This window comes from Xenopus laevis, chromosome 1L, assembly GCF_017654675.1.
Source record: "Xenopus laevis strain J_2021 chromosome 1L, Xenopus_laevis_v10.1, whole genome shotgun sequence".
Classification (NCBI taxonomy): Eukaryota; Metazoa; Chordata; class Amphibia; order Anura; family Pipidae; genus Xenopus; species Xenopus laevis.
Genome location: NC_054371.1, coordinates 165,186,972 through 165,208,918, shown reverse-complemented (window position 1 = coordinate 165,208,918; position 21,947 = coordinate 165,186,972). Strand labels below are relative to the sequence as shown.

The window sequence follows — 21,947 nt, the reverse complement described above, 5'->3', positions numbered from 1 at the left end:
CTGCAAAATGGGCGTGGTGAAAACGTTTGTCCGTCTTTTCGTTTCAAGAATGTTGGGAGGTGTAATTCACTTTTACATAGTGGTACAGGGTTTGATTGATGAAAAATGAAAACAAGCTGATAGCTGGTGCCTGTGACATTAGTTTACACAAGAGTGCCGGCTAGAGGGGCAGGGCGGAAACACCGCTATATAGTGTTCCTGTTACCCTGTATGTGCAATGTATGTTATTTCAAAGATTTCAGTTGTTATATCATCATTTGTAACATTTTTGTGAGTTGGTGTTTGTATTTGTGTTTTAGCAGTATACCTGATTATCCTTTGTTGGGCCAATGTTTATTTGAAGCAATACAATCAAATTGGCCACATTACTCCTGCACCCCCACTTCCTTGTTAGTTATCATTGACACACTCAGCCGCTTTATAGCCCTATAATAAAACAAGAATAGCCATGAATATCCTGTAAATTATATCCTTATAATACACAAAAGCCATGAATATCTTGTAAATGATATCCTTATAAATGGTGAGTTCTGATGTCATCAGTTATAAACGGTGAGTAGTGATGTAATTTCTGTCACATGACTCACTGAAACCTGTGTATTATAATAAATAAAGTACCCCCTGTTGCAAAATATGAGGATATTAGAAGTTACCTCGGAGTTCCATGACCTGTATAAAAGCACTTGGCCACGGAATTCCTCTGTAATTTGTTGTGTATTTTAATCTGCTATATACTACTGGAAGCCCACCCATTTTCTGTCCCATAACCTTGTTATCAGATAAGGGGGACCCTGACTAAATGTTGGTTCTTAAACTGTTAATTAAATTGAACCCCTTTCCCACTGGTAAAGATGTTGGGGTAGAGAAGAGCCTATCAGAAAGTCCTAAGAAGAGATGAAGTAAGAAAAATGCATAAGAGCAAAGTTCTTATTATAGCCTTTCTAGGTGTACAACACAGAGATGGCTACCAAGCTTTCATTCCCAATGAGTGATAGCCGGGTTAGTACTTTATATAGTTAATAACCAAAGGAAACTTAGGTAAGAAGTAGAGAGAGAGAAGAAGAATTCACTTGTTGCTGCAGGCTGGTTATCCTATAATGTGATCTGAGTGCATCTGAAGATTATTTTATGGCTGTACACAATAAAGGCATCAAGGTTTGAGCAGTAACTTTGTCTTCATTTTCTGTGTGGTCTTACAATACCATCATACTACACAGAGTAGGATCAATTACTGTCTATGTGAAAAAACATTTACATTTAGTACAATGTTGGTCAAGTAGTTATTTGTCCAAATAAGCTAGGATATAAGATCTGACTGATTTGGATTACAACAAAGCCACTTAGGGCAATGGCATTTGGGGTGCAATTGTCACCCAGGAAAATTGCTCTTCCCCCTGGTGACAAAGCATGTGATATTGGACCCTAGCAACCAGTTTGCTGAAATTGCAAACTGGGCTGTTGCATAAAAACTAAACTCAAAAACCACAAATAATAAAACATAAAAACCAAGTGCAATTTGTCTCATAATATCACTCTCATCATATAAATTAGTTTAAACTTGGATATGTGTACCTTAAAATGAATTTAAGATGGTTCTGGGTGTTCCTCTAAGCATGTTTACATTAGTTATGTTTGTCTTAGTTCCAAAGCTATTATTCTTTGTTTATAAATTCCCATGCTTTGCTTTATAATATTTTTTTATTTTCTGATATTTATATAGTACTGACACATAGACAAAGTGCATCAATGTTGCAATGACGTAGCCTTAAAAATGTCCAAAATCTGTGGGATCACCTGATAAAAAGCAGCCAAATGTTCCTGAAGTCTTCAGACTCACTTTCGACTGCAGGCTAGAGTGAACCCCTTTATCCCAGGCCTTCCTGGCCAAAAAACCTGCAGGAGGCAAAGGTCTTCAGATGCCCTTTGCTGCAAGGCTAGGGGGTCCTTTTGTTCTCCCTCCTCCAGCCTGAAGGCATATAAAGTGGTTGGGATACACAAATGGACCTTTGAAGAGGATCCAAAAACTTGAGCCCTAGACCTGTAAACCCGGAGTTTACTGCACCAGATCCTAAAGAAAAATATAAAAGTGCCAGTGCCTCTGGTGTCCTTCCTTATCAGTGTTTATCTGGCACCCCTGTTTTGCAAGGCCTGGGGTGCTATCTCGGACTCCATCAAGTTCAAAGCCTTTGGCCAGAGGATCAAGTGGTTCTCTGCCTCACCAATGGATGGGTCCGGAATACATCCCTTACCTAAGATGCATCCCACTCACTGATAAGAACAGATACTACACTTAGGGATCTATTTATCATGCTGTGTAAAAGGTGGACTAAAGCATTACTGGTGATGTTGCCCATAGCAACAATCAGATCATTGTTTTTGTTTTCTAACTGTTGAAATCTAATTGCTGATTGGTTGCTCTGGGCAACATCACCAGTAATGCTTCACTTCATTTTTTACACAGCATGATAAAGAGGTCCCTTGATGTTACCCAAAAAGCTGAAAAGCGATTTACTATGGTCACTTTAATCAGAAGCCAGTTGGCCTGTCTGTATGTTTTTGAAGTGTAGGGGAAACTGGAGTACCCTGAGGAAACCCATGCAGACACAGGGAGAACCTACAAAGTACTTGCAGATAGTGCCCCGGCTGGGATTAAACTCAAGATGCCAGAGCCGCAAGGTGGCAGTGCTACCCACTTATCCACCCTGTAATCCACCCTGAAATCTGTGAATTCTGTCAAATGCCAGAAGAGCTGCTGACTCCAGGCCCGGGACTGAACACAGGGCTGAGAATGTGAATTTATAAATCCCCCTTTTTATGTACGTTTACAACATTAGAAATCCAGATACTTAATAGTTTAACCTTATATCATATTTTGGGTTACAAAAACATGTTAGAAATATCAAAAGTAACAGCTGTGTGACATGCCATTATCACATTTAAAAACCCAGCTAAATGTAATTTATGTATTATACCACAAGAGGGTAGTAATACCACATTCATTCAGACACTGTTGGCAAGCCTAGCCTTTCCCATCCTCCTATATACTACGTCACTTATGTCTTCCCTGTCCTTACTGAGAAAAGGTGACTGGTTACCAAGGAAACTGGGGGAAAAAAACAGAAAAACAAAACTGTGTAACATCCGTACGTGTACCAGACTTGCAGTGTGCACAATATAAAGTGAATAAAGTACCCCCTCTTGGGGGGATATTATAAGTTACCGAGGAGTTTCATGACCATATAAAAACACAAGGCCGAAGGCTGAGTGTTTTTATACAGGTCATGGAACTCCGAGGTTACTTCTATCCTCATATTTTGCAACAGGGGGTACTTTATTTATTATAATACACAAATTTTAGTGAGTCATGTGACGGAAATTACATCAGAACTTTCATGGCTTTTGTGTATTATATAGTGAATAAAGTACCCCCTTCGGCCTCGTGCTTTTATACAGGTCATGGAACTCCCAGGTAACTTCTAATGTCCTCATATTTTGCAACAGGGGGTACTTTATTTATTATAATACACAAATTTCAGAGTCATGTGACAGAAATGACATCAGAACTCGCCGTTTATAAGGATATAATTTACAAGATATTCATGGCTTTTGTGTATTATAAAACGATTTTGAAGTACTGTCAATAAAACATTTCAAAGGGCACATCAGAAAATATCTCAGTGGAACTTACAAAGGATTTATGTATAACAGAAGCTTAAAAGCTTTTCAATTATTTGCACCATTTTAGCAGATTTCATTGCAGCAGGTTTTCAGACTGATCAGTTTTTGCCTGACTCAGGTTATGTGGAGTGGAAGTCTGCAGCACCAGGGCACAGACGGATAACGTGATATTTCAGTTATGTTGGTTTGGGTTCTTTTAAAGAAAAAAAATGTTTTATAGCCCAATCGCCATGGTGGAATATGAATACACCCTCCATGTTACGGTTTCCAACTTAAATAAAGAACAGGGATGTACAACAGTGCCAGACTGCGCTTTTACGTGACACGCACGCACCTACGCACTGCGCAAGTGTGAATTCTCTGGTCCGCTACGCTCAGCACGTATACGTTGCCGTTGCCTAGGTAACCGGAGAACGCTGAAGTTCTGCAAGCCTAGGCGATTGAAAAAGAAGCAAACGCGCTGAACTCACACTGAACGGTGGGCGACCGGTTTAGAGGGAACTTGGTGTTTTCAGATTTTCAGTTGACTACAACATATTCAGCGTCGCAACACCCGTCTGTAACTGTACTACTACTACTCAGGTAGACCGGCACACTCCTTTACAATAAGACGTTCTCTCCATGTTTAAAGGGGTTGGTCGCCTTTGGAATAACTTTTAGTATGATGTAGGGAGCATACCTCCCAACTGTCCCTTTTTCAGAGGGACAGTCCCTCTTTTGACAGCTCAACCCGCAGTCCCTCATTTGTACTGGAAAGTCCCTCTTTTCTCTGCACTGAACTGCCAGAAAAAGAAACAAAGTTTCTCACTTAATTGGCTTTTAGCAGAGAGCCTAGAACAACTAACAGGTGCAAATAAGATACTTTGTAACAATTTAGAGACACAAAAACACAGTTTAGATAAGGAGAAATATTTTCAAACTTTCATAACCTGCCAAATTTTGTTAAACAAACATGGTAATTAGGGGGTGTGGCCACAGAAAGGGGTGTGGTCAAAAATTGCTGCGCTACGTGCGGGAAAACATTTTTTGTCCCTCTTTTTACTTCCAAAATGTTGGGAGGTATGAGGGAGTGATATTCTGATACAATTTGCAATTGGTTTTCATTTTTTATTATTTAAGTTTTTTGAGTTATTTAGCTTTTTATTCAGCAGCTCTCCACTTTGCTATTTCATCAGTCTGGTTGCTATGGTTCAAATTACTCTAGCAACCATGCACTGTTTTAAATAAGAGACTGGCATATGAATAGGAGTGGCCTGAAAAGAAAGAGAAGAAATAAAAATTAGCAATAACATACCTATTAACAGATTTGTACTTCTGTATTTCGTGTAATCTCTGACCACCCGTAGAGCAAAAAAGTGAAGGATATTTAACAGGAAATTAATTGGAAATGGCTTAAAGGGATTGTTCTACTTTCAGTTAACTTTTAATATGATGTAGAGAGTGATATTCTGAGACAGTTCACAACTGTTTTTCATTTTTATTATTTGTGGTGCTTTAGTTATTTAACTTTTTATTCAGCAGCTCTCCAGTTTGCAGTTTTAGCAATCTGGTTGCTAGGGTCCACATCACCCTAACAACCATGCACTGATTTGATTAAGAGACTGGAATATGAATAGGAGAACAGTAAGAAAGAAAGAGCAGATACCTGTTAATGCAGCAAACTGGGCCATGTGGTCCCGAAACATTTGATCTTGTGTTAAGTGTCTCCAGCACCATGGAATAAATTTGGGATCACCCCATTTGCTGCACTAACAGTTATCTGCTCGTTCTTTCTTACTGGATACAAGACTGGTGTGTGGCTAGGCCAGTGCCTGTATCACCTCACTTGACTTTATACAAACAGGAGAGGCCAAACAAATGATGAGTAATGAAAAGTTGCAATAACAATACATTTGTAGCCTCACAGAGAATTTGTTTTTTTCAATGGGGTCAGTGACCCCCATTACAAAGCTGGAAAGGTTCAGGAGATGGCAAATAAATAAATAAATAAATAAAAATAATGAAGACCAATTGAAAAGATGCTTAGACTATACCATTCTATAACATACTAAAAGTTACCTCAAAGGTGAAGCACCCCTTTACTCTTTCCACTTTTAAGACTCCCTGGGGCCCTAAAGCAGATGTTTTTTAATTAAGATATTACATTTCAGATGTTATCCATGTGCTCTTTGGCAAAATAAGAATCTTCTAGATATCTTCCACTTTGTAGTGTACAATAAAATTAGAAGATGCTAAATAAAATAGCATCTTATTCACAAAGTGATCCGAAAAAAGGGCTAATTTCACAGATTTTCTGGATTCAGCAAACTGGCAGTAGTTGCCATTAAACTCTATAGAAGAACACAATTTAATGTGTTTTTTTTTCTCACTTTAAATATGATGTGATGACATACTTATCTGTGGACTAGGACTTTGTTTAACTAGCATCTGCTCTGAACGCAATGACTAGCAGAACCAGGAAGGGCTAAAGTAAAAAACTGTGTATTGCATCTTGTAGCACAAGTAAAGAAAAGGATGTATACTGCCCCTTTAATGATGTCACAAGTCATTTAATCTTGTGTATTATCCAAAATATTGTAGACTCTACTTAAAAATATGAGGATATTAAAAGCCTTTGGTCTGCAGCATTGTTATTTTTATATGGTTATACAACTCTGTGATGATAGGGCCGTATCTACAGTACCATATAGGCACCTGTGGGCCCATGCCTAGGGCAGCAGCTTTATTGTGGCAGGTACCATTATGGTTTATTTTATTTTTTTTAACAATCAAAAAAATATATACATTTTTCCACATTTGGATAGTTTTAAACACGAGAGGCATGATCTAGGAAACAAAACAGGAATTAACCCTGAAAATGACGGACAGTTAGGAATTTAAGATTTTACATTTAGAAAGGGTAATTCTGTTGCAGGGGTTTTAATGTGTACACATATACGTAGATCTGGTAGATGGAATATGACTGTAGGGGTTAATTTTGCTTTGGGTAGGGCTGGGGATCAGGGTAATACATTGAGAAGCTAGGGTTTTGCATTTTAATGACACTTTTTGTGTACTGCTTATGCATGTTGGCATTGTGTGTTTCAATGTGCCAGCCATTTCCCATGTTCAATTCACTCCCCTTTCCTGAATGCTGTGACCAAGGATATTATGAAGGGAAACTTGAGATATAGTATTCAGGACAGCTTTTTTCTAGAAACCACATTGGTTTACCATTAATTCTAGATAATACAGGTTCAGCTGATCCATTGAAGATGCTGCCATACAGTCTGGTTGTCATGGTAGTAATTCATCTCTGTTCATGCCACTTGTTCATGCCACTCTCCCTAATCATTGTTCATGCTAATTCCAAGGCTGCCCAGTAATTCCCTCTAACCTAGCCATTATTATACCCTCAAAACCCAGTTTGTTTTCTTCCTACCAAAGCATATCTCATTGTTGTCAAAAGCCTTTGTCAAACAGTGTTTTAAATGTATTGTTATAGTAGCTAGAAAGTTCCACTACAAACCCCCTTCTTAAATTCTTCATTGGTGCTTTATCACCCTGTATAACTGGTAGTGTGTCAAAGATTATAATAGAATTTTATTTTTTAAAGTTTCAGGGGGAATATATGGTTACCCCAAATGACTTCACAGTCATATTGTGGCTGAATGATATTGATTAAGCACCAGAAGTGAGTGTGTGCCATACCTATCTTGTATTGAAAACTATGACTATTGCTCCATGGTAGTATCACGTCATGAGGGTTCCCTGCATTAAGGTCTGTTAAGTTGGAGGAAATGTGTGCCAAAGTTGATTATTTGAATGATATTGCCCTTCCCAGTAAAACTACAAATCTCTGTAGAGGAGTAGTCTGTGCTTACTTTACACAAGGGTTATTAGCATAAGAAAGTGCTGAATGTTATAGTGCTAAAATAAAATTAATTCTTTTTTTTACAGTCAAATCATTGAAGGTCTTCACAGTCTCCTATTCCTTTCTGTCCTGTGTGAAGAAATGGCACAAGCACGGATATCTTCTTTTTTACCGCCTAACATTGACCCCACAAAAGCCCCAGTTGCCTTTGGAGAAAGAGCTCTACCAAAACTGAATGAGGAACTACAGGACTCAGAGCTAATCACTCGCCAGAGAGCTTTGATGGCTCTTTGTGACCTTGTACATGACCCTGAGAATGTCTACCAGGCAGTGCACTTGGGTAAGCATGAAAATAGTTAACTATTCTACTATCTATTACATGAGCATATGAACCACATTAACTTAATGGCCATTAATTACTGAATAAGACGAAACTCCAGCACACGAATGCTTAAGGGTTCATAACCCGTGTTTATTGTCAATGCCAAACAGGAAACAACGTTTCGGGGGCGTACCCCTTCGTTCACCTGACGAAGGGGTACGCCCCCGAAACGTTGTTTCCTGTTTGGCATTGACAATAAACACGGGTTATGAACACTTAAGCATTCGTGTGCTGGAGTTTCGTCTTATTGAGCATTTGTTGGAGGCGCCGTCCTCCTTTAACCCCAAGCACCGGTGAGGATACTGAGAGACCAGGTGTGCTACTGCTTCTATTTTTCTTGAACATTAATTACTGACCCAGGGAAATCAACTGGATGCTTATATTTGACTCCTGTTTTTTGGTTAACTTTTGGTTACGTATGTTTGAAAGTAGTGTTTATACTACCTGTGGTTTAAGCACAAATACCTGTTATTACCTGAAACTGGGTGAAAGGTGAGCATGAGGGAGAAAATGTTACTTAGTACCCTATCTGACAAAAAGTGATTTTTGCGTTAAAAAAATCCTTGACGTTGGAAGGCAAGTCTTAATTTGGGTTTAAATTATTGCTCCATCACCTTGTACAGTGACTTATCATGCTCGCAATGAGCTGCCACAGTAATATGAGGACATTATTGTGGCAGCTTCTTGTGAGCGTGATAAGTCACTGTATTGCCTTACACCTCAGGCAGTGACAACATTAAATACTCTATAGTACAAAGACTCGTTGTATTGCCTCAGTAAAAAACAAACTGTACACAGAATGCATAACATTGTATAAACTTTCTGTATAAATGACGATTTTATGTTTTTCATGTTAATAAATTATAAGAGATCACTGATTTGGATTATAAAAAACACTCAACCCTAAAAAAATCCCCTGGTATAAATGGGACTGTGACAGAGGTGCCATGATGGGAGCTGAATGTGTGCATTGATGAAAATATTAAGAGTAATTTGGGAAAGAAATGTTCTGTTATCTCAGGCAGGATCGTGATGCTCAGTCCCCCTTGCTCTAGGCAGCAGTACACAGTAGTAGAATTGTTCGGCTAATTAACCAACATCCCAGCTATAAGATCTGGGCAATCACACTTTACTCTCTCTTTAATTACCAGAGCAGAATCATTTTCGGGACATATAAAGCCATTAAGTCTGTGTGTTAGTCACATTGTATGATTGCTTTAAAAACTGCCTGACATGTCGTGCTTGGTATAATTAACATTGCTAACCCATTCAATACGTACAGTAAGCAATGTCTAAAATTGGTACTGGTCTGCTGTGAGTAAACTTGCCTAAATTGCCAAGAGACCAAGCTGGTTGGATCTATCAGTGAAACTAACTAGAAAATGCAATATAGTAGTCATAAGTCAGTGTTCTCCTGCTATTGGGTAAGTAGTTACTATGTCACATTAGGAAGCAAAACTCGCTTGGACTTTTTGCATTTCATTTGCACCATGTTAATAATTGCTTATGCGTAACATTAACTTGGGCAATATACACTTATATACATATATACATTTGTTTTGCATGACCACAATAAATAGGACTGGTGATGTAAATGTGTTCTTCCTATGTAATCAACATTTTCTAAAACAATTCTTTTATTATGTTATAAAACTCTAATGAATCATTGCTTTAATTTTACCCTCATTAACTCATTCATTGTCCCCTTGTACTCTGGAGAGTTCAAAAAAAAAAAAAGATCATGCAAAATTTATTGCAGGCGACTACACTCTGGTGACAAGTCTTCTGTAAATGCCTTTTCCTGTATTAAACTGCCAATCACACTTTACATAGCATAGCCTATGCATCCTGATGTTCATTGCATACTGGTAAGCCGGCCATATATAAGATCTGCTAGCTTGGTAAAGTTGGCAATTCAGTGGATAGTTACCTGATTTGCCTACATTCTGGGCCTGATCTGACTGATCCTAATGTGGCCCCAGTAATCGGATCATTATAGGACCCTATGCAGGCTGTCGAGCGGGGACTGCCCTATATTTATTGGATAGGCCAACAGCGAGGGCCCATACAAGAGCAGAAAGGCTGCTGACCAGGGGCTAAGGGGCTAACTTGGCAGCATAAATCTGCCCATGGAACTAGGGATGCACCAAATCCAGGATTTGGTTTCGGGATTCGGCCAGGATTCAGCCTTTTTTAGCAGGATTCGGATTCAGCCGAATCCATCTGCCCAGCGAACAGAATCCGAATCCTATTTTGCATATGCAAATTAGAGGCGGGGAGGGAAAACGCGTGACTTTTTGTCACAAAACAAGGAAGTAAAAATTCCCCTTCCCACCCCTAATTTGCATATGCAAATTAGGATCCGGTTCAGTATTCGGCAGAATCGTTCGCGAGGACTCGGCTGAATCCAAAATAGTGGATTCGGTGATCATGTTTGCTTCTGTACCTTTTGATCTTCAGCTCAATTTAAAAAAAAAATGATTTAAATAGAAGGATTATCTTTCATTAATAGGTTTCTTGGAAAGTCTGAAATTGTTGCTGCATGACCAAGACAGCACTGTCCGACAGAAAGCAACTGAGGTGTTTTACATCATTGCAGGTCACAGTGTAGGGCGGTAAGTATAATTTGGCGCTATGATTATGTTGTGAGTTTCACGCAAGGCTAGAGTAATCTGGACTCTTAGTGAAATCATCAAGTCAAGAGTGAGTTTATTATCATTTCATCCATATACATTTGTGCAGTACACAGTGCAATGAAACAACATTCCTCTAGGACCATTGTGCTACACACAACATAGATACCGGACAACATACAAAAGGTGCAAGTGCAAAAATATGCAACTCCCGCAAGACAGGACAGCATAGTGCAGGGACAGGATAATACAGTGCAGACTCAGCAGATGTAATATGTTAAGTAAATAATGCTAAACTTCAGACATGATGGGTGTATCATTGTGACATGACAGTAGCAAGAACATGATAAAGAACATGACAAAGTGCAGATGTGCTCATAGAGAACAACTGTATCCAATGGCTATTCATTCATGCAATGGCTGTGTAGCATTGTGGTATATAGTAAGGTCAGATGGAGTGTGTGTGCGAGAGTGATCTGTCCGGTCCCTGAGTATTCAGGAGCCTTATGGCTTGGGGGAAGAAACTGTTACACAGTCTGGTAGTGAGGGCCTTAATGCTTCGGTACCTTTTCCAGATGGCAGGAGTGTGAACAGTGAGTGTGAGGAGTGTGTTGGATCAGCCACAATGCTGATGGCTTTACTGATGTAGCGAGTGATGTAAATGTCCGTGATGGAAGGAAGAGAGACATCTATGATCTTCTCTGCTGTCTTCACTATCCTCTGTAGGGTCTTGCACTCCATGACAGTGCTGTTCCCAGCCCAGACAGTGATACAGCTGCTCAGGATGCTCTCGATAGTCCCTCTGTCGAAGGTTTTGAGTATGGATAGTGGGAGATGGGATTTCCTCAGCTTACGCAGGAAGTAGAGGCACTGTTGGGCTTTCTTGGCTAAGTAGTTGGTCTTGTGGGACCAGGTGAGGTCCTCCGCCAGGTGGACACCAAGGAATTTGGTGCTTTTGACGATCTCCACGTTAGAGCCGTCGATGTACATTGGCAGGTGGTCACTCCTAGTCTTCCTAAAGTCAACAACCATCTCCTTGGTTTTGTCTACATTAAGAGACAGGTTGTTTGCTCTGCACCAGTCTGTTTACCGCTGCACCTCCTCTCTGTATGGTGACTCGTCATTATTGCTGATGAGACCCACCACGGTCGTGTCATCAGCGAACTTTATGATGTGATTTGTGCGGTAGGTGGCTGCACAGTCATGCGTCGGCAGAGTGTACAGTAGAGGACTGAAGCACACAGCCTTGAGGGGCTCTGGTGCTCAGTGTGGTGGTTCTGGAGATGCCCCACTACTAGTGTTACTTCTGCTTTTTAGAGACTTTGAGCAGCTATAAGAGAACTCTTAGTTGGGTGGGTTCGGGTAGCCATAAGCTTTGGGGATAATGGAAGTACACAGATCCAGGTTGGGTGTAGGTTTCTTAAAACACAACCGCTTAGGACTGCACTGTGCTTATCTATCTACATGTTGTTTTGAAGCCTCTTGATATATCCTTTGTTATATTTTAGCTTTTTTCTTCTTGATTCAGATGTTGTCACATGAGTTTCACATCTTGGATTTTGTTAGGTGTGTCTGCACATGCTCTGTTTGCTTTGAGCAGCAGTTGGGAAGCTAAGCTTAGGAATCATCACATATCAAGCAGAAAATGAGGTTCACCTGTTATGTAAGATGATGCAACAGTGCTGATTATTAATTCCTAATGCTAATTTCTAAGCTGCCATGTAAGACTAATCAGTCTTATATTGCAACCTATTATATATTTTCATTATATTGAGAGTCCCTCCCTAAGCTCAGTATAGCAGCTCAGAGCAGGCACAGTAAATCAGCAGGAAAGAAGATAGGGGGCTACAGGGGTACAGGGCCTGAACTATCGGTAGGCAGAAGAGGCACCTGCCTAGGGTGCAAGAAAAGGGGGGCGCTGGGCAGGTACCTGACTTTTGCCTACTCCGACCTAGTCCATGTTTGCTGCTCTCACCGCCTCCCTCCCCTCAAGGGCTTTACCTTGTCTCCCTCCCTTCAATCACTTTCCCCACCTCTCTCCCCTCCCCTCAGTGCTTTCCTCTGCCTCCATCCCCTCCGGCGCTCTTCTAACACCCTTCCCTCCGGTGTTCTGCGCATGTGTGCACAAAATGTGTTCAGGAGTGTGCACGTCGGCGTGAGCGCGATGGCCGACCGGGTTGCATAGGGCGCCCAGTCGGCTTGGCTCAGAACTGCAAGGGTATCTTTGAAAGCATATATCTTTACTGGTACTTCTTTAGTTAAGATTCAATTCTCCTATAAAGAACAAAAGTTCTCCAGATCAAGTGAGCAGATTATTGATCTATGTACAGCTCACATAAAATCAGCTAGGTTTGAAAATCCCATCATATTAGAAAGGACTACATTAGCACATTTACACTTTCCGCTCACATATGATTGGATCAACACAATCAGGTCCGGTGTGTGGGTGACCGAACTGGCAAAGGTCCATTTTTCTTTTCGGCGGGAAATTAGGTGTATGACCACTTTAAATTGCTCAATCACTCTCCTCTGACCAGATGAAATCTTGAGTCAGTTTTAACAATATTAAGTTATAATTAATTGCTCACCTCAGTTCAGTTATTAGGGAATATATACAGTATTAAATGAGAATATGGCTATCCACCAACAGATATAATGGTTTAAAAATACAGGGTTAGCCATTGATATTCACTTCTCAGGGAAAAGGTTTTTTTATGGATTTTTTAAACTCTTTGGCATTACTGATGGTAGTGTCTTTCGACAGGGTCTTTAGCCCACTTTTTTCTTTCTGGATATGTTTATGTATGTATGTGAGGACATAACCCTGTAACTGCCAAGCAAGAAGATGCTCTGACTGCCAAGCACATACTGTAGTACGTACATGCTGCGCAATAAAGGGCTTCCTTGTTACATTAGCAGCTTTTGCGGCCCTGCAGCTAATCAGATGAGGCCCCCATCCCCTAGGCAATGAGCCAAGGGGGCTGTCACCTAGGTCCTGCAACGAGATATTCGCAGGACCCGACTTTCACTCTTTTCACTCTTTTGCACATATTGACACACTCACATCTGCACAGTTTTTAAAGCTGTACACACATGCAAACATACAGTTTTTTTTTTCTTCATTTTATCATTTTGCCTCTTGTTATTCCCCTAAAAACTGTTGATTTCACAGCGTGACAATTGGATCAAGCATTCTGACCGCTAACCATGCTGTTGCATCAGTTATTTTGTTATTTTATTTATTCGCCTAATTGTATTGGATTTTTGTGATTTTATTGCGGTTTTTGCTTGCATTGTTGTTTTCTAGCTTCTTTTTACAGTTTGATTTTGGAGTAGAAACACATTTTTAGTATTTGTTAGAATGTGTACTTTCCAAAAATATATGGTTTTTGGGGCTCTTTGTACTGTTAGGGGCACATAATACACAGTCAGAGGGCTTTATTCACAGAAGACGAATTGACAGCCAAGAAAATTCATATGTACTTTTTTCATTTGGGGTGCGCACATGCTACCTGCTTTGGTATATTTATGCATATTGGGCATCACACTGTTCAGTGGACCTTGGCACTCTTCTTTAGGGTGGTTTATCATTGTATGTAAAAAATCGTGTGAGATAAATGCAGCAAATTGTAATATTTTTAGGCAATGTCATAAAAACCGCTGTCTTTAGCGTTGCTTTGCAGTATGGTAGTTTAGAGTAGAAAGACATTATTACCCATTTTGGATTTGCCAGAATATGTACTTTCCAAAACGATATGGTTTTCAGGGGTCATCATACTTTTTTGTTGCATTTACCACACATAAAACAGGCAGTGGGTTTATAAATTAGGGTAAATGTAAGCCATCAAATAAGTAACCACAAGGTAGATTTTGGGGAGACGCTTCAAAATGGAAGCTTTGAGGTGATTTTCGGTAATGTCACCAAAATCTCCAACTTCAGGAAAGCTTTGAAGCAAACAGACACGTATACCCGTATTGGATTTGGGGGAATGTGGGGGGAAGGTTTCCCTTTAAAGCTTTAGTTCTCCTTTAATTTGCACTGCTGAATTTGCACTATGAATCTCGGCAACGGTGTCTGTGATAGATTTTGTGCGGTAGGCCCTTGCATAGCATTGTATCACTTAATACAATATATTAAGATATAGCCTACTTTGGACAAAATACAATTGCACCCATGGGATTGTGCTGACATTATAATAATTTGTTTGCTTTTATAGCCTTCTCAGTTGTTGCAGTTTTGAACACTCAGTGAAGAGGAAAACAGGTATTAAACAAAGCCATACAAATGGAAAAGGATAAATGGTGTTTCACAGTTAATTGCGTCATTGCTGCCTGAGGGCTTTGCAAGCTATTTTTACAGACAAAAGGTTAAAATGAGTGTATGTTTTAACCCACAACAAACTTACTAATTTATAGTTGACTGCATGTTAATACAGAGAAATCACTTAAAGATAGTGTTTTCTGTACAATGCAACTAGCATGCATATAGGCACAAGGAACATTTCTCAAAATAATCAATGGTAACGATAATACTTGGAAAATAAAAGGGTATAGGAAGTGAAACAGAAGGGTGGAGGAGTAGACAGAGGTGGGGAGAGCAAAATGAGTGAAGCAGAAGGAAATGGGAATGATGGCAACTGAGCAGATCTAATTGGATGGAATGGGCAGTGAAAGAAAGAGCAATTGGCCAGCAGAAGGGAGGACTAGAAGAGGAATGTGTGGAAAAATGTGTTGTTATTATTATTATTAGAAGATGATTCCTTTGAATTTGAAATCATAAACCAGAGTATGCTACAGTCATATGAAAAAGTTTGGGAACCCCTCTCAGCCTGCATAATAATTTACTCCACTTTCAACAAAAAAGATAACAGTGGTATGTCTTTAATTTTCCAGGGACATCTGAGTACTGGGTTGTTTTCTGAAGAAAGATTTTTAGTGAAGCAGTATTCAGTTGTATGAAATTAAATCAAATGTGAAAAACTGGCTGTGCAAAAATTTGGATACCCTTGTAATTTTGTTAATTTGAATGCATGTAACTGCTCAATACTGATTACTGGCAACACCAAATTGGTAGGATTAGCTTGTTAAGCCTTGAACTTCATAGACAGGTGTGTCCAATCATGTGAAAGGGTATTTAAGGTGGCCAATTGCAAGTTGTGCTTCTGTTTGACTTTCCTCTGAAGAGTGACAGCATGGGATCATCAAAGCAACTCTCAAAATATTTGAAAACAAAGATTGTTCAGTATCATGGTTTAGGGGAAGGCTACAAAAAGCTATATCAGAGGTTTAAACTATCAGTTTCAACTGTAAGGAATGTAATCAGGAAATGGAAGGCCACAGGCACAGTTGTTGTAAAACCCAGGTCTGGCAGGCCAAGAAAAACACAGGAGCGGCATATGTGGAGGATGGTTACAGACAACCAAAGGATCACCTCCAAAGACCTGTAAGAACATCTTGCTGCAGATGGTGTATCTGTACATTGTTCTACAATTCAGTGCAATTTGCACAAAGAACATCTGTATGGCAGGGTGATGAGAAAAGAAACCCTTTCTGCATTCACGCCACAAACAGTCGCTTGTTGTATGCAAAAGCTCATTTAGACAAACCACAGTCATTTTGGAACAAAGTGCTTTGGACTGATGAGACAAAATTGAGTTATTTGGTAATAACAAAAAGTGCTTTGCATGGCGGAAGAAGAACACCGCATTCCAAGAAAAACACCTGCTACCTACTGTCAAATTTGGTGGAGGTTCCATCATGCTGTGGGGCTATGTGACTAGTTCAGGGACTGGGGCCCTTGTTAAAGCGAGGGTCAGATGAATTCAACCCAGTATCAACAAATTCTTCAGGATAATGTTCAAGCATCAGTCACAAAGTTGAAGTTACGCAGGGGTTGGATATTCCAACAAGACAATGACCCTTAACACACTTTGAAATCTACAAAGGCATTTATGCAGAGGGAGAAGTACAATATTCTGGAATGGCTGTCACAGTCCCCCGACTTGAATATCCTGGAAAATCTATGGGATGATTTGAAGCAGGCTGTCCATGCTCAGCAGCCATCAAATTTAACTGAACTGGAGAGATTTTGTATGGACGAATGGTCAAAAATCCAGACACTCATCAAAGGCTATAGGAGGCGTCTAGAGGCTGTTACATTTGCAAAAGCTCAACTAAGTATTGATGTAATATCTCTGTTGGGGTGCCCACATTTATGCACCCGTCTAATTTTGTTATGATGCATATTGCATATTTTCTGTTAATCCAATAAACGTTGTCACTGCTGAAGTACTACTGTTTCCATAAGGCATGTTATATATTAAAAGGAGGTTGCCACTTTGAAAGCTCCAAAGAATTAAGAGGGGTTCCCAAACTTTTTCATATGACTGTGTATAGTAACATGAACATCAGTGCCACATAGTTGCCGTGGCATTTCTTTACTTCCAAAGGGTTTATTTTGTACATAGAGCTATGATGTTTCATTTGCATTGACTGTCTACAGGACCAGCGTGTCGGATGGGTTTAGGCTGACATTTGTGGGCCACAGGCAGGTTCTGATTAAGCTCTCCCTTCCGCCCTCCCCATCTGTGACCTTACTCTACCCGACATTTCACAACGTTATTCTCTCTCTTCCATCAGGCAAGGAATCCTGAAGAGTGAAGTTATCCCTGCTATAGCCAAGCTTCTGGATGACCCTGTTGTTATATGCAGAAAGAATATGCATAAAATGTTTGAGATGGTGTCTGAGCTCCCTGCAGGTAAGAGATCCTCTTAATTGTCAACTAGGTCACATTGCTACTTATGTGCTGATCTGTGAATTAGGAGCATTTTTAATTTAAACTTAAGAGTTGGAGCATAGTATTAAAGGGGTTGTTCACCTTTGAATTAACTTTTAGTATGATCTAGAGAGTAATATTCTGAGACAATTTACAACTGGTTTTAATTTTTTTTATTATTTGGTTTTTGAGTTATTTAGCTTTTTATTCAGCAGCTCTCCAGTCTGCTATTTCATCAGTCTGGTTGCTAGGGTCCAATTACCCTAGCAACCATGCATTGATTTAAATAAGAGACTGGAATATGAATAGGAGAGGCCTGAATGGAAAGATAATTAATAAAAAGTAACAATAATAAAAAATGTGTAGACTTACAGAGGATTTGTTTTTAGATGGGGTCAGTGACCCCCATTTGAAAGCTGGAAAGAGTCAGGAGGAAATGGCAAATCATTCAAAAACTATACAAAATACATAATGAAGACCAATTGACAAGTTGCTTAGAATTGGCTATTCTATAACATACTTAAAGGGAACTTAAAGGTGAACCACCCCTTTAAATATAATATTAAATGTATTTTTACATTTTTTCAATCAATTATATAAATTTAAAAACAAATGGATGTCCTCGCGAGTGAAAGATATACATTTTTTTCATGATGTACAAGTGTCCAAGTCTAATTCTTCAGAAACAGTACTTTTTAAAAATATATTTTTTTGTGTGTGGGGGGGGTACCTTACTATTAGTTGCTTCTGTGATACATTATGACATGAGCTTATTTAAACAAGTACAACGTTTATAGCATGCATTGGCAAATTCTATTAAAAGTTGCATTCTGTTCAATCTGAAATGCTGGATATAAACTAGAAGCTCATGTTTTGATCTATTTCTTGCCCAGTGTAATTTGACAATATTGCCGACCTGCCAAATAGAGCTCCGTAATTTTATGCTGTTCTCAAACTAAACAAAACGCCTAGCCCTCACGTAGAAAAGGTGCACAAACATTAAACTTCCAAAAAAATAATTATAGATGTTTTTTTTTCTGCATAGACATACTTGATTTCACAGATTAAATGGATACCATGATAGATGCTTGTGTTTCAGGGACCAGTTCCCCTGCCTTAGGCTGACAGAGTGATCCAACCCCTTCTTTACCTTGTTTCTTTGTGAAGCGATGGATTCTGGTAGTCCCTTAGCTTTCCAGAGAATCTGTTCTTGACCCACTGGGGAAATCAGAGGGAATTTAAGTTCCAGAATCCATCACTTCACAATGGAAAAAGCTAAGGGAGGGGTTGCATTGCACTGTGAACCTAAGGGAAGTTGGAATGTGATTTGTCAGAGTATCAGTGTTTTCAGTCTGTGGAATCAGGTATATCTGTGTAAAATAAAACATATTTCTGGTAGTTTAGATTGTGTTTATGTACCTTTTCTACATAGGCATAACTTCCATACAGACCCCCGGACCACAGGTTCTACTGTACGGTAGTTCTCCTTCCCAGACACTTTTTCTCCTTTATCTTGGCCCTTTGCTAAACAGGCAGACAGACAAAAGTGGTTGTTTAAAATACTTATTTTGGTGCTCCACACAGATTGCTGTGCCTACATTTGTGTATCTTATATGAACTGGTCACCAAGCTTTGGGTAATGGATATCACATCTTCCTTTAAATTGTAAGCCTTCTTGGATGGGGCCGTGTTTTTCTCTTTCATAGGTTATAGGTTGATGTTTTTGTATACAGGTATGGGACTTGTTATCCAGAATGCTTGGGACATGAAATTTTCCCGATAAGGGATCTTTCCGTATTTTGGATATCCATACTTTGTCTACTAAAAATAATTTAAGCATTAATTGAACCCAATAGTTCAATTTGCCTCCAGTAAGGATGCATTATGCTAGCTGGGATCAATGAACTGTTTTATTGCTACAGAGAAAAAGGAAATAATTTTGAAAATTGAATGATTTTATTATAATGGAGTTTATGGAAGACGGCCTTCCAGTAATAAGGAGCTTTCTGGATTATGGGTTCCTGGATAATGAATCCGACACCTGTATAATGTTCATTGTATGTACCCATTTATCGTACACTGCAGTACACTGCAAAAAATGACATTTTAACTAGAATTGTTTTGCCTCCATTAAAGATTAGTTATATATTGGTTATGATTAAGTACAAGTATTGGTATTGTCTTATTATTACAGAGAATAAGCAAATAATTTTTAACAATTTGAATTTGAACTAAAATAAAGTGTATGGGAATTGACCTTCCCGTAATTCAGAGCTTTCTGGATAACAGGTTTACGGATAATGCATCCAAGACCTGTACCAAGGCTATTTTTGTGTGCATACTACAGCTGGCTGGATTTCATGCTAGCATATTAGGTGTCTTTTGTTTCACTTGCTTGAAAGACATTTTACCTGGTGAAATGATAATGCAAATATTATTAAATTCTCACAGAAAATCTTCTGCTTGTTGAGGAAAATGTCCTTGTTTAAGAAAAAAAATTGCTAATAATAAATAGCATTTTTAGTAAATGTGCCCATGGTTTTCTGCATCATGTATCATTGCCTGAGGCTCATTTTATGGAAAAGAAACAAGGTGACATGTTGATTATTCATAAAATATAGTTTTTAGAAAATGTCTAAAAGTGGGACCCATTTTCATTTTATGTATATAAATTATCAGCCCAGTTCAACAAAATTGAAGCTTCATAAATCTCACAGCATCAATCCACAATTCCATACATCTCCTGGTCACCTTCTACAAACGGAAAACACAAAGTAAATCTGCTGAAGTAGTGATCTTAACACAGACATTACTTTGTAGTTAATAAAGGAATCATTCTCGTTTGTTTTTTTACTGTGCTTTTAATTAAACAATTGCCTTTTATCTCATGTATTGGGAGTTGAACCTGCACAGTAATATTCATCTCCTAATCTCCTACTTCTGTTGTTTTCACTTATTTTGTAATGGGAACGTAGCAAAGGTGAAGACATGTTTAACCAAGCTAATATTAATTTAATGTTTTTAGTAGCACTTTAGCATCAGAAAAGAGTAGCGTTCCTTTTGAGGTGCCTAAACCCCATTCGGGGCTCCTTACTGACTGCAGGAGAGATAACATAGCATGAAAGAGGACAAACAAAGGTGCTCTGCCACCTGATGTGCATGTTTTCAGCTCCAAACATGTGAGTACCTTTAACAATATCTGGCTCTGGCATCCGCTAGGACATGCTACAGTATGACTATCTTTCCTTCTATTTTTGCTAACTTAAAGGACATGTAAACCCCCCACGCAAAAATGTAATCACTGAACTCTAAATACCTGCCACTCTGAGGTGATATAGAGAAGCTATTGAATAGAAGAGAAGAATGGTGGATGTTTACTTTAGAGACCGAGAAAAACGGTAGGTCTTAAAGATTGGGAAATAAAATATTATTTAGAATAGCATGAGTATGGAATGTACTGTATAGTACAGCTTAAACAATGAATAATGTGTTATTAAATATCATGCTGAATACCCTTTATCAAGAAACTATGTATATATGTGAATTCACCAGGTTTTAGGTCATAGTGTTTTTAAGGTAAGGTAATAATCATGAAAAAACATACGATTGATTTTTAAGGTAATATCCCTTTAAAGATATCACTTTGGACAATTGTCTGAAAATAGGGGTACTTATAAAGTTTCTAATTGTGAACCAAGGGGTATATTTATCAAAGAGTGACGTTAGAGATCACTCCGCCACTCTCCATTCATTTCTATGGGATTTTTAAATGAGTATTTATCAATGGGTGAAAGTGAAAGTTCATCCTTTGATAAATACGCTTTTCAAAATCCCATAGAAATGCACGGAGAGTGGCTGAATTTCACTCTAGCAGACTGTGGTGATCTCTAAGTTCACTCTTTGATAAATATAGCCCTATGTGTTATACTCTGAGGTATTGCAAGGAAATGGGCACGAAAAACACGTCAGTAGTTGTAATATGCACTGCGCCAATGCTGACAAGCTTTATGTATTTAATTAAATAAAATAATTGAATAATTCTTTAAATCCTGGAAAGAATGTGTCAGAGAAGATGTCCGTACTTGTAAGAGTTAGAAGAAGATACCTGGAAGTTGCAGGGAGTTGTGAATTGCTGCTGTGAGATCTGTGGAATTTCCTTTTTTTGGTAATTATACATCATCATAAGTACAGTAACGCTGTCACCCTGAGAATCCAATAGTAAATAAGTGATGTCAAAGGGAGCAGTGCCAGGATATCAACAGTGGGTGGCATTATTGACTCAGCGTTTGTTTGAGATTGTTGGTCTGCCCATGGAGACCTGGCTTATAATGTATTAGTAATAATATTCCATCTGTTTCTATGTGACATGGGTTACAAAGGGGCACTGGGAAAAGCTCCAGGACTAGCAGCAGTGTATGCCTATGTCTGCTTAAGAAGCTTAAACTCATATATATTCTTACCCACACACTCTTTGCACATGCACTATTTCTCTTATCACAAACAGAGCAACAGACTTGTCTAACTCTCTCGGCTTAGCTCACAGTGAATTAGTGCCAGTACAGGGTTTTTAGACACTCGACTATAAATCCTTGTGGATGGGAGGGGGAGAGATATTTTATGGCCAC

General features: G+C 39.0%; 1 protein-coding gene across 2 annotated transcripts in view; it reads left to right on the top strand.

Annotated features, from left to right (window-relative positions):
- Window positions 1-4,031: 4,031 nt before the first annotated feature.
- The window catches only part of rsph14.L (radial spoke head 14 homolog (Chlamydomonas) L homeolog), a 104,845-nt gene continuing 86,929 nt past the window's right edge, over window positions 4,032-21,947 (top strand). Inside the window, exons 1-4 of one of the 2 annotated variants that reach the window (XM_018261796.2) lie at window positions 4,032-4,260; window positions 7,618-7,871; window positions 10,426-10,528; window positions 17,186-17,304. In XM_018261796.2, the coding sequence (XP_018117285.1) occupies window positions 7,673-7,871; window positions 10,426-10,528; window positions 17,186-17,304 (421 nt within the window). In that variant the 5' untranslated portion in view covers window positions 4,032-4,260; window positions 7,618-7,672. The remainder of the gene's footprint in view (window positions 4,261-7,617; window positions 7,872-10,425; window positions 10,529-17,185; window positions 17,305-21,947) is intronic. The other variant, XM_041566592.1, reaches the window with a different exon arrangement.